This window comes from Chrysemys picta, unplaced genomic scaffold (genome assembly GCF_011386835.1).
Source record: "Chrysemys picta bellii isolate R12L10 unplaced genomic scaffold, ASM1138683v2 scaf431, whole genome shotgun sequence".
NCBI lineage: Eukaryota > Metazoa > Chordata > Testudines > Emydidae > Chrysemys > Chrysemys picta.
Window position 1 is genome coordinate 32,488 of NW_027053138.1, and position 21,513 is coordinate 54,000.

General features: G+C 49.4%; 1 protein-coding gene across 1 annotated transcript; it reads right to left on the reverse strand.

Moving 5' to 3' along the window:
- Positions 1-4,302: 4,302 nt before the first annotated feature.
- On the reverse strand, positions 4,303-21,461 carry LOC135978752 (class I histocompatibility antigen, F10 alpha chain-like). Its single transcript, XM_065579565.1, has 6 exons — positions 21,151-21,461; positions 19,263-19,538; positions 17,417-17,518; positions 16,990-17,022; positions 6,172-6,213; positions 4,303-5,673 (listed from the first exon to the last, which is right to left on the reverse strand). The coding sequence occupies exons 1-6, from the start codon at positions 21,308-21,310 to the stop codon at positions 5,669-5,671; spliced, it is 618 nt and encodes a 205-aa protein (XP_065435637.1). The 5' UTR covers positions 21,311-21,461; the 3' UTR covers positions 4,303-5,668.
- Between the last annotated feature and the right edge of the window lie 52 nt (positions 21,462-21,513).

A 21,513-nucleotide genomic window follows, 5' to 3' on the forward strand; every position in this document is an offset into this window, starting at 1 on the left:
CCATGTGAGGTATTTGTGAAAATGTTATGATTTGCCAAGTATGATAATCTTATTTATATGTTTGTATCACCTTTGTAGTGCGAGTTATAGATACGTAGGGTATATCTGTGTTTCCAGACTTGTGCTGTGTTTCTGAGTGACACCGACACACAGACTGGCATCAGCACTGCCTGGCCTGTTCAATGGCCCATCAAGGGTCATCAGCTGTACAATGAACCCATTGAAAGGCCAGGGACTACGCCTTATGACTCAGCAGGACTTGTAGGGCCATGTCTATAGACAGGGGACTCTAAGGCTTTGTCTACACTCCCCAGCTTTTAGCAACACAACCCCGCCGCTAAAACTTTGGCAGTGTGAACTTTTTTTGTTGGCACTTTTGCCGACAAAAAATGTCCACCCCCTATGAGTGGGGTTATTGTTGTTGACAGGACCGGGCTCCTGCTGACAACGTGGCATTCATGCTGCTGACTGGCAAAATGTTCGTCTTTTACAAAGGTTTTTTTTAAGCACCGGTGAACACCAAAACTTTTGTCGTTCACTTGGCAGTGTAGACAAGCCCTAAGGCTTTTCCAGGCCCAGGTGCTGTTAGTTTGTAGTTGGGACACAGGAAGTACAAGCCACCTGGAAAAGGAATATAAAGGGCAGCTGCATCATCTCCATTTTGTCATTCCTGCTCCTTATCTCTGGAGTGACTTTTCTACAAGCCGAAGCTCTGAACAAAGGATTGAATGACCCATCCGAGCTGTGGATGTGATCCAGAGGGACTTTCAAGCCAGTGAATTCCCCAGTACTGTTAAGAACTTGATATATGGACCTTGAAGTCGCTGTATATATCTGAGTGCTTTATCATTTAACCCTCTTGTCTTTCTTTTTTCCTTACAATAAACCTATCATTTTAGACACTAAAGAATTGCCTGGCAGCGTGGTATTTTGGGTAAGATCCAACTTAATATTGACCTGGCACTGTGGATGACCCTTTGGGGTTACCAGAATATTTTGTATAACGAGCAGAGTTTTTAAATAACTTTCACTGTACTGGACCTAGGTGCTGATTGGGAGCCAGAAAACTGAAACACAATGTGATTTCTTTTTTCAGCTTCTCGATAACCAGTATGGGGGATGAGAAGCAGAGTTTATGACAGGTTGGTGAGTTTAACCTCAGTGTTAACCACCAGTTTTGCTCTCCCTTTTGCAGCCTGCCCTAACCTTGGCAACTGCAATACAATAATCCCTAGCACTTCTAGAGCATTGTTGGCTCCATTTTATTGATGGGGATAAAGGCACAAAGAGAGGAAAACGACTGATTTTCTGTGGAAGCAGCAGAAATGGGAACAGAATCCAGGAATCCTGGCTCCCGGCCCCCTGTTCTAATCAATAACAATTCTTTCCTAAAACTCTTTGTGGGTTACGCTGGCAAAACCCAGCAAATGATCCCCCTGCACTGGGTAAAGTCACTGAAGGAGTGGGGAACAGGTGGGGTAAAGTTGGGGTGAGGGGTGCCGTGTTTGTAGAACAGCCTCTAGTCCCAACCTGGCTCTGGGAGGACAGGCTTGTTTCTCTGCAGCTATAGCCAGCAGGGGGAGTGCCTAGCATTGTTTTTGTGCAGATCCTACACAAGCATTGACTCATCTTGCACCTCCAAAGCACCGACTCCGGGACCACTCTCCTTTTCAGTTGGGGCAAGTGGAACCGAATCTGTTCCACTGAGCGGGGTGAGGAAGGGGAATTGGGGCAGCCCCACAGGGACCACACCCACACCCAGGGGATGCTACAGGAGGGAAGGGGTTATTCTGCTTAGCCAGAGTAAAGGTACAAACTCCCCTCCTGTACTGGATACCCGGGTCAGAGACAGCAGCAGAAGGAATGGGAACCCACAGTTGCATCTATATCTCACCTAGGTTGGTCTACATTGTTTATGGCTCAGGTCTAGATGAAATGACTGTAAAGACTCTCAGTAGTTATCAATGATTCACTCTCACGCTGGGAAAACATTGCTAGTGGGGTCCTACAAGAGTCGGTCCTGGCTCTGACAGTTTTCACCGTTTCAGTCATGATTTAGATGCTCTAGTGGAGAGTGTACTTAGAAATGCTGCAGGCCCGAACAAGCTGGGAAGGGCGGCCAGCAGTTGTGAGGACAGGATTAGAATTCAAAACAATCTTGACGAATTGGAGAATTGGTCTGAAACCATCTTTGTTGAATTTATCTTGACTAGTGCAAATATTTCAGCCAGGAGGACAAAATGAAATGCATTAAACAGCCTAGGTACCAATATTACAGAACAGGAGCTGGGGTTCCAGTGGACCACAAGCTGAGTATGTGTAAACAATGTGAGGCTATTGTGAAAAAGGCAAATATCATTCTGCAGTGTATTAACAAAGGTGTCGTATGCAAGACAGGAGGTTAAAAAAATGGACATCTTTATTCTTGAGAAAGGAAGACTGTGAGGGGACCTGATAAGTTTTCCTATAAGTTAAGGGCTGTTAGGAAGAGGACTGAGATCAACTCCTCTCCAGCTGCACTGAAAATAGAAGAAGGGGGAAATCAGCATGCTCTGCAGTGATGGAGATTTAGGTTAGACCAGGGGTGGGAAAACTACGGCCTGCGGGACCGTCCTGCCTGGCCTCTCAGCTCCCAGCCAGGGAGGTTGCCCCTGGCCCCTCCCCTGCTCTCCCCCACAGCCATGCCGCCGCCCGGGCAGCGCTCAGGTGGGTCTGCGCAGTCCAGCAGGGCAGCGCGCCTAGTTCCATCCGGGCTGCTGCCCTGAGCGGCATTGTAAGGGTGCAGGGCTGTGAGCTTCTGCGGGGCAGTGTGTCTAGTTCCGGCGGGGCTGCAAGCTCCTGCTGCTCTGAGCAGCATGGTAAGGGGGCCAGGGCGTTGGATAAGGGGCAGGAGGTCCCGGGGGGCAGTCACGGGACAGAGAGCAGGGGGCGGTTGGATGGGGTGGAGGTTCTTGGAGGGGCGGTCAGGGGACGGGGAACGGGGGGTGTTGGATAGGCGTGGAGTCTCGGGGGGTCTGTCCAGGGGCAGGGGTGTGGATAAGGGGCGGGGCGGCCAGGGAGGGTTGGGTAGGGGGTGGGGTTCCGGGGGGGTGGTTAGGGGCAGGGAGGGTCTCTGGAGGTCAGGGGACAAGGAGCGGGGGGGGGGGGGGGTTAGATGGGTTAGGGATTCTGAGGGGGGCAGTCAGGGGGTGGGAAGTGGGAGGGGGGCAGCCAGGCTGATTGGGGAGGCACAGCCCTCCCTACCCGGCCCTCCATACAATTTTGCAACCTCGATGTGGCCCTCGGGACAAAAAGGTTGCCCACCCCTGGGTTAGACATTAAGAAAAACTTTCTATGAGGATAGCTAATCTGTGGAACAGGTTGCCGCAGACCCACAGGCAAATGCGCTCTCAGCTTCCACAACCCATGGGAGGAACCGCTCTTTAATGTATTGAGCATACTTGCTGCTTGGGGTTTAAGCCGTAGGCTCCTCCACCTCCCATTACCACAGGTCTGAGCCTTCAGCATGCCTTCCTCGCTGTGACCGCGCCGCAGTGAGTCTACTTGGACTGGACCCCTGGAGAAGGCTTCACACCCAAAAGAAGCAATGCAGCCCCCCCGTCTCTGGACTGCATCGACTCCCAGCTGGTGCAAAACAGAAGGGCTTCTTGTACGTCTGAACCTAACACAGGAAGTTCTCAGGGGCCTTGAGCAAGAAATTCTCAGCACCGTCCTGCTGGGCTTGTCCCCACCAAGGTGGGCTCAGGTGGCTCCTTGTTCCCAGCCCAGAAGTGACTCCTCCTTCCTGTGGTCCCTCCTATATCCTCTCCAAGGCCCCGCCGCCATCCTTTCTTCTTTCCCAGGCAAACAGATCTCCAGGTGACTCTCTCTCTTCAGCTCTCTGTTCTCTCTGCTGCCCATAACTGGCTGGCTCCAAGTTGGGATGGGCCTTCAGGTCATCAGTTGCTAAGTTACAAAGTGTCCAGGCTATGGTCTGGGGTCCAGGCTGCTAGACTGAGTCACACCTGGTCCTCTGCAACAACAGACACCCCTCCTCCCACCTTGGTTCGACATGCAGCACATGGGGGAAACTGAGACACACACAGTATACATACGCAACATTAGGAAAATATCCCACTTAGTCACATAGGTTACCTAGAGAGGATGTGGAATCCCCATCATTGGAGGTTTTTAAGAACAGGCTGGACAAACATCTGTCAGGGTGTGACAGATTTATGTTACCAAGCTGCCAGAGACCTTAGGTGATCAGTCTAAGGCAGCAGGATTTTTAGGGGTGGAGATGAAGAGAGCACACCAAGTAACTAAGCTTAAAGTTTTATTAAGAAAATAACAGCGGAGAGTGCTGCGTGTTTCCCATGTCACTCTGAGGAAGGAAGGAAGGAAACGTTCGTGCCTGAGCCCTAACCCGTACTCTCACACGCACAACCCAAGTCTGGGTGTAATGTAAGAAGAAGGCGGGGGGAAGGGTGGACGGGAGTTCTTCCCTGTGCACAGGTCGTCCGGGGTCTGCTGTAAATCTCCAACTTGCTTCTGCTCTCGGGAGGGTTTTTACCCTAGGTGTTCCTGAGGGCTTTTGCTCTCTGCCCCAGTCTGAACCGGTTATCTGTGGCTTCCTCAGCTTCCCCAAAACACTCCGGCTTCAGGGGATGGGAGACGCCTGTTCTCCCATTCGCTGACCTTCACAGTCTCCCTCGTTTTCACAGCCCCTCCAGTTTCTGTTCTGCGAGTCTCCTTTCTTATGGCAGGGCAGGGTTGGAAGCTCGGCCCCCCTCTTTCTTGGCAGGTAGCAGAGAATCTGTTGTGTGCAGTGACCTTGGGCTGGAGTCAACCTCTTATCTTCAGGCCTAGCTGGAGTGTCAAGTTAACCCGTTCCCTTGTCTCTCTCTCCCTCCTTTGGCCTCCTGAAACCTGCAAAGGAACCTTCCATTCCCCACTCACTCACACCTTTAACCCTTCCCAGAATACTGCACCAGCGTTAGCAACATACAATACTGATCTGCCTTCCCAGGGGACTTGAGGGAGAGGCTATTGCGGTGTGACAAGGGATGGTCTTGGTTTACTTGGTCTTGCCAGTGACCTCTTGAGGTCCCTTCTAGCCCAGCATTTCTATGGCTCTACAAATGGTGAACAGGCCATTAGAGGCACTTATAAACTAAATGCAGACACTTATTCCTGCCAGCAGACTTCCTCCGCTGATGATAGCAACAGTGCTACCAGCTGTGAGTAGACCAGGCCATTTACTATGTTACAATCATGAAATTCTACAGAAAAAAAATAGGTCCCCCACCATATACACACAAGCAGTTACTGCTCACATATCTAGCATACCGTACAGAGTGTGCAAACAGCACTGCGCAGCGTAGAGCATTGAGTGCACACACTAAATGCTAGCAAATACTAAACTCTTACTAAAAGAGTTTTTATCCATTAACATTTTGGAAATTATTTTGTGCAAATAAAACATTATTACAGAAAACTATTACATCTAAAAGGTAAAACGTGGTTCAGTGAGCAGATAAATGAGGCCAGAAATCCCACTTGGGATACTCCAAGTGCCAGAGAAAAGCTGGGAGAGGTTGATTGGTTCTTGTAGGGAGACAGAGCAGAGCTCATCCATCTTCCTCTCTGGGGTCCCCTCAGGTTGTGGCACAGACTCCAACAGGCTCTGTTAAGCTGCAGAAGTTAAACACAGGCAACGTCTATTAAAGGGAACCTGCCATAACGGATGGTCACCCTAGTGGCTCCATGTTTAGTGGACAAAATCTCTAACCCCGCCGACAAAGCTCCAGTGTCAGAGATCTGTGTTCCTGGAGCCTCAGGTGCTGGGCTCTGTCCCTCCTGCAGGTTCACTGGAGACTGTTCTCTGAAGCAGCTGGATTTATCATTACAAATCTCACCCAATGCTCTATCAGCAGCCACAGAGAAACCCCTCTCACTAGAGTCTTTCACACCTAAATTCATCGCAGAGAAAACAAGGGGCATTTGGCTGCAAACCTGTGTGAATAAAAGGGAAATAAGAGATCCAGAACTCCCCTGTTCTGCTCCGTGGGGCTGGTTTGCTAGAGGGGACGGGCCAGTGAGACTCAGGGTCCAATGACTTGGACTAGGTGTCTCTCTCCAGACGCCTCAGTGAGAACAGTGAGCCCCCAGGCTAGAGCCCCCCTCACTTACCCTTGGCAGATACGTCAGAGCCACTAGATCCTTGGTCACTTGCTGTGCAGAGGAGGAGGAGAAGAGAGAGTATATTAGCATCTCTCACAAGGCTGGGCTTCAGTGTAGTTAATAGATACGGGGGACTCTTATCCAAAGGGAACAGTCATCACCTTACTCTTCCCTAGCAGTGAGGTGGTTGGTGCACAGATCAGTCTACAATGCAGTTGCCCTGGATTTCCACTATTCACATGCAAAAAACGTTACCATTGTACGAGGTCAGCACTGACTTGTGCTTTTCCTGTCTCTTCAGAATGGAAGCACTGAACACTCAACAGTCAAAGGCTAGCAAACTAAGAAATGCTGGGCTATGGATACTCAGGCCAAACCACCTCAACTCTGCCCCCTTCGGTCTGTGCCCAAATGGGTCCTTCAAGCAGACCACAGACTTCACCCTCACACCCTGCCAATCGACAGCAATTCCCGCCTTAATCAATGGCGCTGCACAGAACAGTGTGGATGGCATGAAGAGGAACGCTGATTTGGGGCGGTGCTGAGCACACAGACAAGGGTGAGTTTGGTTTGGCCTGGTGCTGTTCTACTTCCCGTTCCTATTCCCAGACCCACCTGGGGCAGAGTTCGAGTTGCGTGGGAAGCATCATTCTACCTCGGCATATCCTGGTTTGCCAACCTTTGACTTCTGGGAATTCAACACTCTCAGGACACAGGGAGCACAGGGCAGGGCTGAGCACCTGCAACCTTAACTCCACGTTAACAAAGTTCTTGCCTGTGAATTTCCGTTGTTCTGGAGTAACGAGGAGGAGCGAGGGAGGCACGACTCAGGGCCAACTGTAGGAGGAAGGAGGGTGCTCCGAGGAGGTTGTGTTGGCACTTCTCAAACCCCCTCCGTTACCCGCTGGAGACACCCCTGAGAGGGTAAAGAGAGAGCTGGACGGCTACGCCCTAGCAAGGCCCGGCAGATCTACGCATTTTATACTGACTCTTGGTGCCAGGCATTAGATGGCCTCTGAGACAGTCCATCATTTATGTAAATATTTCCCATAGTTTTAGTTCCTAAAGCTAATTGCAGGAGACAACTGAGGAGGGGATTTGAACTCGTGGTCCTCGAGGTGACAGCTTGGTGCCGATCTGACGTCAATGGAAAGACGCCCATTGGCTTCAACAGGCTTTGGATCAGGCCCAGACTTCACAAGCACCAAACCAACTTTCAGGTAAGTCAAAAGAAGTGTAACATTAAAAGCAGGTCAGACACCTTCAGGGTCACACTCAGCCACACACAGCACAGCTCTAGGGGGATAATAATTCTGCCCAACACCACCGTATACATTCCTGACCACCGCCTTCTCTGCACTAGAAAAATTGGGACCCATCCCCGCAAGCAATGCAATTCCACCAGTGATAGCAAAGGTGGAGCAATTGAGGAGATGGGGTTCAGGTGTTTTTAACCACTGCATCATCTAGACTTCCTCTGAGCAAGGTTACAGAACATGTGTCTACAGCCACTCTACACTACTGAAGACGACCTCTGCTGGGAAAATAACAAAGCAGGGCAGATTATCCAACAAGTTCTTGGAATGTATTGGAGACATTTTTTCTTTCAGAAGGTGGAGAAAGCTACTAGGGGAGAGGCTGTTCTAGATTTAACTTTGACAAATAGGGAGGAACTGGTTGAGAATTTGAAAGTGGAAGGCAGCTTGGGTGAAAGTGATCATGAAATGACAGAATTCATGATTCTAAAGAATGGTAGGAGGGAAAACAACACAATAAAATAATGGATTTCAAGAAGACAGACTTTAGCAAACTCAGGGAGTTGCTAGGTAAGATCCCATGGGAAGCAAGTCTAAGGGGAAAAACAGTTCAGAAGAGTTGGAAAGTTCTCAAAGAGACATTATCAAGTGCACAGGTGCAAACTATCCCACTGCACAGGAAAGCAATGAAGGATGGCAAGAGACCACACTGGCTTAAACCAGGAGATCTTCAATGATCTAAAAATCAAAAGAGAGTCCTACACAAAGTGGAAACTAGGTCAAATTACAAAGGATAACTGTAAACAAATAATGCAAGTATGTAGGGGCAAAATCAGAAAGGTCAAGGTACAAAACGAGATCAAACTAGCTAGAGACATAAAGGGTAACAACAAAACATTCTACAAATACATTAGCAGCAAGAGGAAGACCAAGGATAGGGTAGGCCCATTAGTCAATGAGGAAAGAAAGACAATAACAGAACATGGGAGGAGAGGTTGATACGCTGGAGGGTAGGGATAGACAAATTAGAGGATTGGGCCAAAAGAAATATGATGAGGTTCAACAAGGACAAATGCAGAGTCCTGCACTTAGGACGGAAGAATCCCATGCACTGCTACAGACTAGGGACTGAATGGCTAGGCAGCAGTTCTGCAGAAAAGGACCTAGGGGTTACAGTGGACGAAAAGCTGAATATGAGTCAACAGTGTGCAATGTGAGTCAACAGTGTGCCCTTGTTTCCAAGAAGGCTAATGGCATCTTGGGTTGTATCAGTAGGGGCATTTCCCGCAGATCGAGGGACGTGATCATTCCCTTCTATTCGGCAGTGGTGAGGCCACATTTAGAGTACTGTGTCCAGTTTTGGGCCCCACGCTTCAAGAAGGATGTGGATAAATTGGAAAGAGTCCAGCGGAGGGCAACAAAAATGATTAGGGGGCTGGAGCACATGACTTATAAGGAGAGACTGAGGGAACTGGGATTGTTTAGCCTGCAGAAGAGAAGAATGAGGCGGGATTTGATAGCTGCTTTCAACTACCTAAAAGGGGGTTCCAAAGAGGATGGATCTAGACTGTTCTCAGTGGTACCAGATGACAGAACAAGGAGTAATGGTCTCAAGTTGCAGTGCGGGAGGTTTAGATTGGATATTAGGAACAACTTTTTCACTAGGAGGGTGGTGAAGAACTGGAATGGGTTCCCTAGGGAGGTGGTGGAATCTCCTTCCTTAGAGGTTTTTAAGGTCAGGCTTGACAAAGCCCTGGCTGGGATGATTTAGTTGGGGTTGGTCCTGCTTTGAGCAGGGGGTTAGACTAGATGACCTCCTGAGGTCCCTTCCAACCCTGAGATTCTATGACTCTATGTGAAAATGGGGAAAGGGCTAAATGACTTTTTTGTTTCAGTTTTCACCATAAGGTTTTATAGCTATTGGACGTCGAGCATAGTGAACACCAGTGAAACTGAGGTAGAATCTGAGGCTAACGTAGGGAAAGAACAAGTTAAAAATGATTTAGACAAGTTAGATATCTTCAAGTCACCAAGGCCTGATGAAAGGCATCCTAGAATACTCAAGGAACTGACAGAGCAGATATCTGAACCAGTATCTTTGAAAAGTCATGGAAGATGGCAGAGAGGACTGGAAGAGGGGAAACATAGTGCCAATCTATAAACGGGGGATTAGGGACAACCCGAAGAATTACAGACCAGTCAGTTTAACTTCAGTACCCAGAAAGATAATGGGGCAAATAATGAAGCAATCAATTTGCAAACACCTAGAAGATAATAAGGTGATAGTAACAGTCAGCCTGGATTTGTCAAGAACAAATTGTGTAAAACCAACCTGATAGCTTTCTTTGATAGGGTAACAAGCCTTGTGTATGGGAGGAAATGGTAGATGTGGTATAACTTGATTTTAGTAAGGCTTTTGATAATGTCTCATAGGACCTTCTCATTAACAAACTAGGGAAATATAGCCTAGATGGTGCTACTATAAAGTGGGTGCAGAACTGGTTGGAAAACTGTTCCCAGAGAACAGTTATCAATAGTTCACAGTCATGTTGGAAGGGCATAACAAGTGGGGTCCCTCAGGCCTGGTCTACACTAGGAGGTTATGTCGAATTTAGCAGCGTTAACTAGAATTAACTCTGCACCCGTCCACACAACCAAGCTATTTCTTTCGACATAGAGGTCTCTTTAAATCGATTTCTGTACTCCTCTCCGACGAGGGGAGTAGCGCTAAATTCGACATGGCCATGTCGAATTAGGGTAGGTGTGGACGTAATTCGACGCTAATAGCTCTGGGAGCTATCCCACAGTGCACCACTCTGTTGACGCTCTGGACAGCAGTCCGAGCTCGGATGCTCTGACCAGCCACACAGGAAAAGCCCCAGGAAAATCTGAATTCCTTTTCCTGTCTGGCCAATTTGAATCTCATTTCCTGTTTGGACATTGTGGCGAGCTCAGCAGCACTGGCAACGATGCAGAGCTCTCCAGCACAGGTGACCACGCAATCGCAGAATAGAAAGAGGGCCCCAGCATGGACTGATCGGGAAGTCTTGGATCTGATCGCTGTGTGGGGCGATGAGTCCGTGGCTTCGGAGCTGCGATCGAAAAAACAGAATGCAAAGATCTACGAGAAGATCTCCAAAGCCATGACGGAGAGAGGATACAGCCGGGATGCACCACAGTGCCGCGTGAAAATTAAGGAGCTGAGACAAGGGTACCAGAAGACCAAAGAGTCAAATGGACGCTCTGGATCCCAGCCCCACACATGCCGTTTCTACGAGGCACAGCATTCCATTCTAGGTGCGGCCACCACCACTACCACACCACTGTCCGTGGACTCTGACGATGGGGTATTGTCGACAGCCGCTTCCTCGGAGATGTTCGCGGACGGGGAAGATGAGGAAGGAGATGTGGAGGACGAGGCAGTCGACAGCGCTTTCAACGCTGATTTCCCCGACAGCCAGGGGAAATCACCCTCACGGAGATCCCCTACCAACCCTCCCAAGGTGGTAACCCAGACCGTGAATCAGGGGAAACATCAGTAGGTAAGTGTTTTAAACATTTATTTTGAACAGAATAGGAATGGTCTCTTAACAATGGGTTTTTCATGATTAGTTTGCCCTAGGCGCTTTAGTTTCTAGTCCTTGCCAGTGCAGCTACTGGAAAATTCTGTCAATATGTCCGGGGATAGAGCAGAAATCCTCCTGGGACATCTCCACGAAGGTCTCCTGGAGGTATTGTGAAAGCCTTTGCATCAGGTTCCTGGGGAGAGCGGCCTCATTGCGTCCTCCATGGTAGAAAACTTTTCCGCGCCAGGCTAGCAGCAGGTACTCCGGGATCATTGCCTCGCAAAGCATGGCGGCATACGGCCCTGGTGCTTGCTGGCATTCACGCAGCATGCGGTCTTTCTCTGTCTCCGAAATCGTCATCAGAGTGATATCACTCACGTGACCTGCTTTGAATTAGGGGAATGTTAGTATTGGGACTGATTGTCTGTTCCTTTACATAACTGTAACCGGCGGTTTACAGCCATGCGGTGGAGGCGTGACAGGGGCAGCATGGAGGGATCTTTCCCAGGGACAGCCACGAGGGGGGTGGGACAGGGGCAGAGTTCACGCTGGCCGGGTTGCCGGCAGCAGGAACTGGCCAAGGCTAGGAGCATTGCTTGGAACGTGAAAGGAGGGCAATGCTATAAATTAAGCTTTAAGCAGCCAAAAGTCTACGGCTTACCATGTCCGCCTGCTAGCCGAATTCCGTTGTCCGGCCCCGCTTGTGTGATCTGTACAGCAAGACCCCAGGCACTCAATGGGAAGGCTGAAAATTCGACCTTGTACTGAGTGCGCATGTGATAGGTGCTGTGCATGGTCTTGTTCACAGAGAAAGACTATATTCATTGTTCGCAAAATTGTATCTTTCTGAGGAATTCACTCCCTTTTTCCCATCCCACAGCTGCGAGTGTCTCCCGAGCTACCCCGGCATCCCCCTCCCAGAGCCTCGCGCAGATCAGGCGACGAAAGAGAAGGATACGGGACGAGATGTTCTCAGAACTTATGGGCTGCTCCCGAGCCGAGGCGGCACAGCAGACCCAGTGGAGGGAGAACATGTCACAATACCAGTGATCACACAGCGAATGGGAGGACAGGTGGCGGCAGGAAAACCAGCAGGCAACTCAAACGCTGCTTGGACTAATGAGGGAGCAAACGCTCCGGCGTCTTGTAGATGTTCTGCAGGACCGGAGGCAGGAGGACAGAGCCCCGCTGCATTCTCTCTCTAACCGCCCTCCCCCGCCACAAAGTCCCATCCCCCCCTCACCCAAAGTCCCAAGAAGGAGGGGCGGCAGGGGCCGTGAAAACAGTCACTCCACCCCTGCAGACTGCTCAAGTAACAGAAGGCTCTCATTCCCAAAGATTTTATAAGTCCTTTCCTTCGCTCCAAGCACCTCACCCAAGCCCCTGTCCCAGTTTCATCCCCTAACTGTGTAGTTCTTAATAAAAAATACGTTTCTGTTAATTACTGTTTCCATCATGTTCTTTTAGAGGAGAGTATCAGAGGGGTAGCCGTGTTAGTCTGAATCTGTAAAAAGCAACAGAGGGTCCTGTGGCACCTTTAAGACTAACAGAAGTATTGGGAGCATAAGCTTTCGTGGGTAAGAACCTCACTTTTTCAGATGCAAGTAATGCAAATCTCCAGAGGCAGGTATGAATCAGTATGGAGATAACGAGGTTAATTCAATCAGGGAGGGTGAGGTGCTCTGCTAGCAGTTGAGGTGTGAACACCAAGGGAGGAGAAACTGCTTCTGTAGTTGGATAGCCATTCACAGTCTTTGTTTCATCCCGATCTGATGGTGTCAAATTTGCAAATGAACTGGAGCTCAGCAGTTTCTCTTTGGAGTCTGGTACTGAAGACTCCAAGTCTTACCCACGAAAGCTTATGCTCCCAATACTTCTGTTAGTCTTAAAGGTGCCACAGGACCCTCTGTTGCTTTTTATAGGAGAGTGTGTTTGAAGGGAGGGAAGGGGGTTGGTAATTGGAGAGGACAGTCACCTTTACCAGGGTACAGACACGGGGGTCCATTACTTGCATCTGAAGAAGTGAGGTTCTTACCCACGAAAGCTTATGCTCCCAGTACTTCTGTTAGTCTTAAAGGTGCCACAGGACCCTCTGTTGCTTTTTACAGATTCAGACTAACACGGCTACCCCTCTGATACTTGACACCATGCAAGGCACTGCATTTAGCCGTATGGAATGGAAATCTATCAACCTCATGAAGAAACTTGCACAAATACAGACAGATATCTTCCGTTTCAAATGCAAACGGATGGACATCATACCAAATGGACTGAAGGTGAAAAATTCATTGCTATCTACATACTGCACAGACCACAGTGAGAGATTATGCCATACACTATCAAAGAAACTGAGGAACAAAGAAACTTCAACATTAAGTAGGTAAAGAAACGGGGGCAGGTGCAGCTTCTGTTTAAACAAACTTAATAGTCACATGTTACCCTGCTCACTCTGGAACCTAGCTTTCAAAGCTTCCCAGATGCACAGCGCGTCCCGCTGGGCTCTTCTAATCGTCCGGCTGTCTGGCTGGGCATAATCAGCAGCCAGGCGATTTGCCTCAACCTCCCACCCCGCCATAAATGTCTCCCCCTTGCTCTCACAGAGATTGTGGAGCACACAGCAAGCTGCAATAACAATGGGGATATTGGTTTCGCTGAGATCAGAGCGAGTCAGTAAGCTTCTCCATCTCCCCCCTTCAGACGTCCAAAAGCACACTCCACCACCATTCTGCACTTGCTCAGCCGGTAGTTGAAGAGTTCTTTTTCACTGTCCAGGGCGCCTGTATAGGGCTTCATGAGCCAGGTCATTAGCGGGTAGGCTGGGTCCCCGAGGATCACTATAGGCATCTCCACATCCCCAACAGTTATTTTGTGGTCTGGGAAGTAAATACCTTCCTGCAGCCGTCTAAACAGACCAGAGTTCCTGAAAACGCGAGCATCATGAACCTTGCCCGGCCATCCGACATTGATGTTGGTAAAACGTCCCCTATGGTCCACCAGTGCTTGCAGCACCATTGAAAAGTAGACCTTTCGGTTAATGTACTGGCTGGCCTGGTGGGCCGGTCCCAGGATAGGGATGTGAGTTCCATCTATAGCCCCACCGCAGTTTGGGAATCCCATCGCGGCGAAGCCATCTATGATCACCTGCACGTTTCCCAGGGTCACTACCTTTGAGAGCAGTAGCTCAACGATTGCGTTGGCTACTTGCATCACAGCAACCCCCACGGTAGATTTACCCACTCCAAAGTGATTCGCGACTGACCGGTAGCTGTCTGGCGTTGCAAGCTTCCAGAGGGCTATGGCCACTCGCTTCTGGACAGTCAGGGCTGCTCGCATCCGGGTGTCCTTGCGTTTCAGGGCAGGGGACAGCAACTCACAAAGTTCCAGGAAAGTTCCCTTACGCATCCGAAAGTTTCGCAGCCACTGTGATTCATCCCAGACCTGCAGCACTATGCGGTCCCACCAGTCTGTGCTTGTTTCCCGGGCCCAGAATCGCCATTCCACACCATCAACATGACCCATTGCCACCATGATGTCCACGGCACGGGGTCCCGTGCTTTGCGAGAGGTCTGTGCCCCTCTCAGACTTAATGTCCTCACTGCGCTGCCGTAGCCTCCTCGCCCGATTTCTCAGCATCTGCCTTTGAAAAAGGTGGATGATAAGGTGCGAGGTGTTGACAACGGCCATAACTGTAGCGATGATCGCAGCGGGCTCCATGCTCGCAGTGCTGTGGCATCCACGCTATCAATCACCAGAAAAGTGCGCGAACTGATCGCCCGCCGGCGCTTTCAGGGAGGGAGGGCGGGAGTGAGGGTTGAATGACGACAGTTACCCAAAACCACCCTAGACACATTTTTTGCCCCAGCAGGTATTGGGGGCTCGACCCAGAATTCCAATGGGCAGCGGGGACTGCGGGAACTGTGGGATAGCTGCCCACAGTGCACCGCTTCCAATGTCGACGCTTGCCCCGTTAGTGTGGACTCACAAAGTCGAATTACTGTCCTTAGTGTGGATACACACGTTTGACTTTGTAATATCGGTTCCACAAATTCGCTTTAAGTAAAATCGAACTACTCTCGTAGTGTAGACATACCCTCAGGGATCAGTTCTGGGTCTGGTTCTGTTCAATGGCTTCATCAAGGGTTTAGATAATGGCATAGAGAGTACACTTATTAAGATTGTGGTGATACTAAGCAGGAAGGGGTTGCAAATGCTTTGGAGGACAGGATTAAAATTCAAAATGATCTGGACAAACTGGAGAAACAATCTGAAGTAAATAGGATGAAATTCAATATGGACAAATGTAAATTACCCCACTTAGGAAGAAACCATCAATTGCACACATCAAAATTGGGAAATGACGCCTAGGAAGAAGTACCACAGAAAGGAATCTGGGGTCATAGTGGATCACAAGCTAAATATGAGTCAAGCGTGTAACACGGTTGCAAAAAAAGGCAACATCATTCTGGGATGATTAGCCCGAGTGTTGTAAGCAAGACACAAGGAGTAATTCTTCCTCTCTACTCTGTGCTGATTAGGCCTGAACTGGAGTATTGTGCCCAGGAAGGATGTGGACAAATTGGAGAAAGTCCACGGGAGAGCAATACGAATGATTCAAGATCTAGAAAACATGACCTATGAGGAAAGATCGAAAGAATTGGGTTTGTTTAGTCACAGAAGAGAAGACAGAGAGGGGACATGATAACAGTTTGCAAGTACATAAAAGGTTGTTACAAGGAGGAGGGGAAAAATTTTATTCATCAACTTCTGAGGACAGGACAAGAAGCAATGGGCTTAAATTGCAACAAGGGAGGTTCAGGTTGGACATTAGGGAAAAAAAATCTTGTCAGGATGGTTAAGCACTGGAATAAATTGCCTAGAGAGGTTGTGGAATCTCTCTCATTGGAGGTTTTAAGAACAGGTTAGTCAGGGATGGTCTATATCAGTGGTCTTAAAACATGCGGCCTGTGGGGCTAGTTCCTGCAGCCTGCAAAGCTCCCCGTGGCCCACTCCCCACCCCCTCCAGGCCAGGGGTGGGCAAACTATAGCCCCCGTGGCACCGCAAGCCCTGCGCCGCTCCCTGAAGCGGCCGGCACCACGTCCCTGTGGCGGCGGGGCGTGGGGGTGGGGGCAGAGGGCTCTGTGCGTTGCCCTCCCTTCCAGGCACCGCCCCTCCGCAGCGCCCATTGGCTGGGAACGGGGAACCAGGGCCAATGGGAGCTTCGGGGGAGGTATGTGGAGGAGCAGCAAGGCCAGTGCACGGAGCCCTGTGGCCCCTTCCCCAGGGGCCGCAGGCATGTGGTTCCGGCTGCTTCCCGGAGTGGCGCTGGGCCAGGGCAGGCAGGCAGGGAGCCTGTCCTGGCCCCGGAGCTGCTCTAGGTAAGTGGCGCTGGGCCGGAGCCCGCACCCCAAACCCCTCCTGCACCCCAACTCCCTTCCCTGAGCCCCCTGCCGCACCCTGCACCCATCCTGCACCCCAACTCCCTGCCCTGAGCCCTGGCCACACCCCGCACCCCTCCTGCACCCCCTGGGAGCAGGGAGGGGGTGGAGTTAGGGTGGGGACTTCAAGGAAAGGGGTTGGAATGGCGGCAGGGAAGGGGTGGGAAAGGCAGGGAAGGGGCGGGGCCTAATAGAAGGGGCAGAGTTGGGGCAGGGCTGGGGGCAGCAGGGGAGGGGTGTCAGTGATGCGGCCCTCAGGCCAATGCACTAGTCCTCATGTGGCCCTCGTGGTCATTTGAGTTTGAGATCCCTGGTCTAGATATTATCTAGTCCTGCCTTGAGTGCAGGGGACTGGACTAGATGTCCTCTCGAGGTCCCTTCCAGTTCTAGGATTCTATGGTACTAGAGCAATAGATGGAGATTTCCCGAAAAGTCTCATTGTAGACAAGGCCTATGAACAGGAGTGATGATCTCCTGTCAGTGGCTCCCGGCTAAAATCCACAAGCATATACTGATGGCTGTTCAGAGATGGTCACTTGAAAAGAGGCGATGGGTCTCTTGTCACTTACCCTGAGCTACAGCGTAGCCGTCTCCCGTCCTCCCTGCAGAGAGAAGGCAAATTTCAGTGAATGCCGCTCCCGAGATAGGAACCGACTCCGATCTGTGTCCACAGCTCAGAAACAGGACCCCTGGCGCCAGTAATGGACTCAAGGTCCCAGGCGCTCACGATCGGCAGGAGAGAAAGACACGAGACAGTTTCCAAAGATCTCAGTCCACTGGCTGCTGGGCTCGCTGGAAAACCGAGCCTCATATAAACTGTAACCCGCACCAAGGTTCTGGGTCTGGCCCTCCAGCAGCTCCCATGGGGGTCATTAGCTCAGTCCCGCAGTGGGACAGTCACACAGTACTGACACTGGCTCCTGTATTGCTGTTGGCCTTAGGTAGGTGTGCAGGGCCCGGCAAGTCCAGGAAATGCCCCCAACCCAGCCACTTTACCTGGGCATTGCTTTTTCCAGAAGAATACTCCGATTATAACACCAATCAGGACAGCTGCAGTGATAACTCCAGCCACAATGGGAATCAGACTATTATTTGGTTCTGAAATGGAATGGAGAGAATGAGCAATGGGGAAAAATCCCCCACTAAAACTCCCCTTTCATCCCAGTGCAGGGATCAGTCAGTCAGCTCCCCAGATAAGGGCTGAATCCTGCAACCATCCACCCCTTCCAATGCAGCCACCATGCACCTACCAGGCATTATACCCCACCACAGAAAGTCCTGGACACTAGACCCAGCCTCTACCACTTCAATTCATAATAAATATTTAGCACTTAAAATAGAAGACTTTTATAACATTAATCAATCTTCATAAACCTAATTATTAGAGAGAATTAATGTCAGTATCGTCCCTAAACGGGAAAGGGGGAACACTTGCTGAAGATCACACAGAGTCAGTGAAAGAGCCAGGAATAGACCCCAGGAATCCTGACTTCCAGCCCCTCCTCCCCTAACCCACCTGCCCCCACTCCCCTTCCAGAGACAGAACCCAGGAGTCCTGGCTCCCAGCCCCTAGCTCCCCCTTGACCACCCTGACTTTCATGACTAATGGAACACAGTCCCATTGTGTGATTCTGGTGACAAACTGGAAACTGACCTCAAAGCTCTGGATTTCCCTGCCATGAATATAGTTAGACACTATGCATGTTTTTTGAGGGGGCAGGAAGTGAAGAGGGGACAATAGAGATATTTTAATACTGTTCTTGGTTTATAGGAACCTGTTAAACCCCAAGTTCTGTATACACTTTAAGTTTCATTAATCAGCTTCTCCTGTTGTCTGAAAGATCCACATAATAATACAGCAAAAAGAAAAATATTTCTAAGAGAATAAGGAAATGTGGTTTATGACACAAAAATTGGCAGGGGACGTAGTAGCAGGATTATGATGTGAAACCATCTGTTGACTAGATTTCCAGTGCAGGCTGCCCTTTTAGAAATTGTTTGCACTTCCAAATGCTGCATTTTTCCACATCTCAATTAACCAAGCAAAAAGATGGGTAATAAATTCTCTCTCGACTTCCTTGTGCTAGGGGCATAGGAGACACTCCCCCGATGCAGGGCTCTAATCTGCCTCCTCGCTCCATTCCAAGGCCAGACCCTCTCTTCCAGCATCACTGCGCACAGAAACAAGCTGCTCCCAACATTAAACCTCTACCTCTGGCCACATGGGCCCATAAAGTCGTGTTTCTGAGAACCTGCTGAATCCTAGGACTAGAAGGGACCTCGAGAGCTTATCTAGTCCCGTCCCCTGCACTCATGGCAGGACCACGAGTGCATGAAGTTGAGAACGGGCTGGAAGCTGAAGCAAGACCAACTCTATCTGGAAATAAGGGGCAGATTTGAGCTTCTCCTGGGATGTGATGAATTCTCCATCCCTTGGAGACTACATCTGGAATGGAAATCTCTTTCTGAAGGATCAGTGCTAGTTTGCCCACAGATGACCAGACTGTGATTCCCTGGACTAGGCAGGAGTTCAGATCAGATGATTAGAATGGTCCCTTCAGGCCTTAATATCTCGTTGTTAATCTTCTCCCTTCAGAGACACTGTATTGCTGAGATGTATCCAACAGCCCCAGAGGCAGCAAACTGGAGAGCAAGACATGAGCCCCAGCTCTAGCACAAGAACTTGACTGCAGGGGGACAGAGCCAAAGAGGACAGGGCCTCACAGACCCTGAGGAAAGTCCAGCTTCAGCCTATAAATCCGAATGAGAATTTTTCAGGGGTTGAGTTTAATGGATTCCCCCTCTCCCACTAGGAAAACAGACAAACACACAAACTTCTTACCCCAGGAGACAGAGAGTGGCTCTAACAGGCTTTCATGCTCCACGTGACATGAATAATGGGCTTTGATCTTGGGATCAATCTCCATTGTCACCCAGGTCTGGTAGGTCCCATCCCCATTGGGTAGGATGCCTTCAGAGTAGGTCTCCTGCTGTCTGCTCTCCCCATTTTTCAGCCAGGTCACGGTGATGTCCCGGGGGTAGAATCCACTGACCTTACAGGAGAGGGTGGTGAGGCCGTCATGAGATGACCTGTCGCTCACTCTAGCTGTTGGACACACTGGGAAAAAGAAGAAACTCAAGTTAGGTGTTTTCAAGCTCTAATCCAGGCAGCATTTTCTAGAGCTTTGCAGCATGAAATTCTGAGACCCGAGCAGTGGGGGAGGATGAGAGTCCATGAGACAGAATCCCTCTGATGAGAGAGAACCACCATGTTAGAGGATTTCTGTGCCGAATTCACAGCATCAGCAACGGTGAATCCTGAATCCAGGTCCCTGACCTGGCCTCTGCTCCAAACCACAGAGACACAAATACCTTGACAGGTTTCACTAAACTCCAGATACAGGTGTCAATCACGTGCTAGGTTTGTACCCATCTCCTCTCAGTCCCTGGATTTGAAAGAGAGGAGAATCTTGCCCTGGCCAGGGAGCAAAAACTGGATTGAATAAACTGACCAATTAGAGATGGAAAGGGCCCATTAAGCAAAAAGTGCTAAATTGCCCCTCAAACGAGCTAATATGAATTGGCTAATTTCTTGTAGGTTGTTACCAAATCTATTTACCCCAATATTATGGATTTCAAAAGGAATTATGCTAATGTTGAAAAATCAGTTTCCCAGCCCCCTGGCACTGAAATACACATTACAATGCTGTGTATGGATTTTTCTTGTTGGCATTTGTAAAGATGGCAAAGGACAAGATAATGTTCTGCTGAGGTTTGTGAGAGAAATAAGCAACTAGTATAATTGTTGCAAAAAACTGGGTAGAAATTTCAAGTAACCTTGAACAGCAAGTGCAAACTGTTTGGGAAGGGAAAGATCAGGGTGTGTAATGATGCTAACTAATCTGGGAAATGTGTGTATATGGTAACAGACAAGGTACATAAACGGGTAATAGTGAGTTAACATTTTGAAGCAGACTGTCCTCCTGAGTTGGAGTGTTAAAGCATTTAACCTCTTCCCTTCTATGTTTGTGATTAATCTTTAACTAAAAAGCTGGTAATAAATTTGAGTGTGATTATCTGGTGTCTTATTGATAAAAGAATCAAAAAGTAAAGTATGAAAGTGTTGCAGCAAAGGTAGGTCTTGAGGGGGAAAACTTTAAGGACAAGGGGAGCCTTCTTCCAGGTTAGTATGGGGAGGGCAATTCCACATGTAGGGAATGGCATGGAAGGAAGCATATAAATGACTGTAGGAGAAGTTTGGCAACAAGGACAAAGCTACCATCATTGATGGAACACGAGCTGGGGGCAACACAAGAAATATGATGGTACAGACAGTGAATGGGGAAGAATTACATGGTGAATGAAGCTGGTGTCCATAGAAGTGGCACTTCCATAATTAAGCAAAGTGCTCTAACATGCACAAGCACAGGCAGATTGCCTTGATAACGGCTGTGTCACATCAGAGGAAGAGGTAGAATTTGTGATGTGAAGTTGCGCTCATTTGGTCAAGTGGCTCTGGAGATGCAGCTTCTCTACAGTGAACTGCTTTTAACATTTTCAATTTCTTATCCTTTTTTCCAGCAGAACTGATGGGGAAGGGGTTGTTTCCCCACCTATCCCTGGTGCAAGGTTCGCTGAATATCCCCCTACTCACCTGCTCCAGTTTGGAACTGGGGAATGGAGATGTAGCCAGTAGTGTCCCCCTAGGTGGGGCTTGTCCCCCGCCTTACCTTTCCTCTGTAGAGTCTCCTTCCCGTACTCTAGAGCACTCCTTAGCCAGGAAATACAATTCCCCTCCACGTAGCGTTTCCACTGCTGGTTGTCATTTACTTCAGCCTCCCATCTCCTCTTGGTGATCTGAGCCCCAATATCTGCTGCTACCCAAGTCATGGTCTCCTTATCGAAGGTAAGAAAGTCTCGTCCGTCATATGAATCCTGGTAAAACCCCTGAATGCTGTTGTCTTCCCGGAGATCACAGCCGTATATCGTCTGGATGATGTGAAACCCTGAAACACAGCTGAGGGTCAGAAGCAGTCTCTCTCTGAAAATCTCACCAAGACCCCACTGCAGGTAGCCCAGTGGTTCTTCTTCTT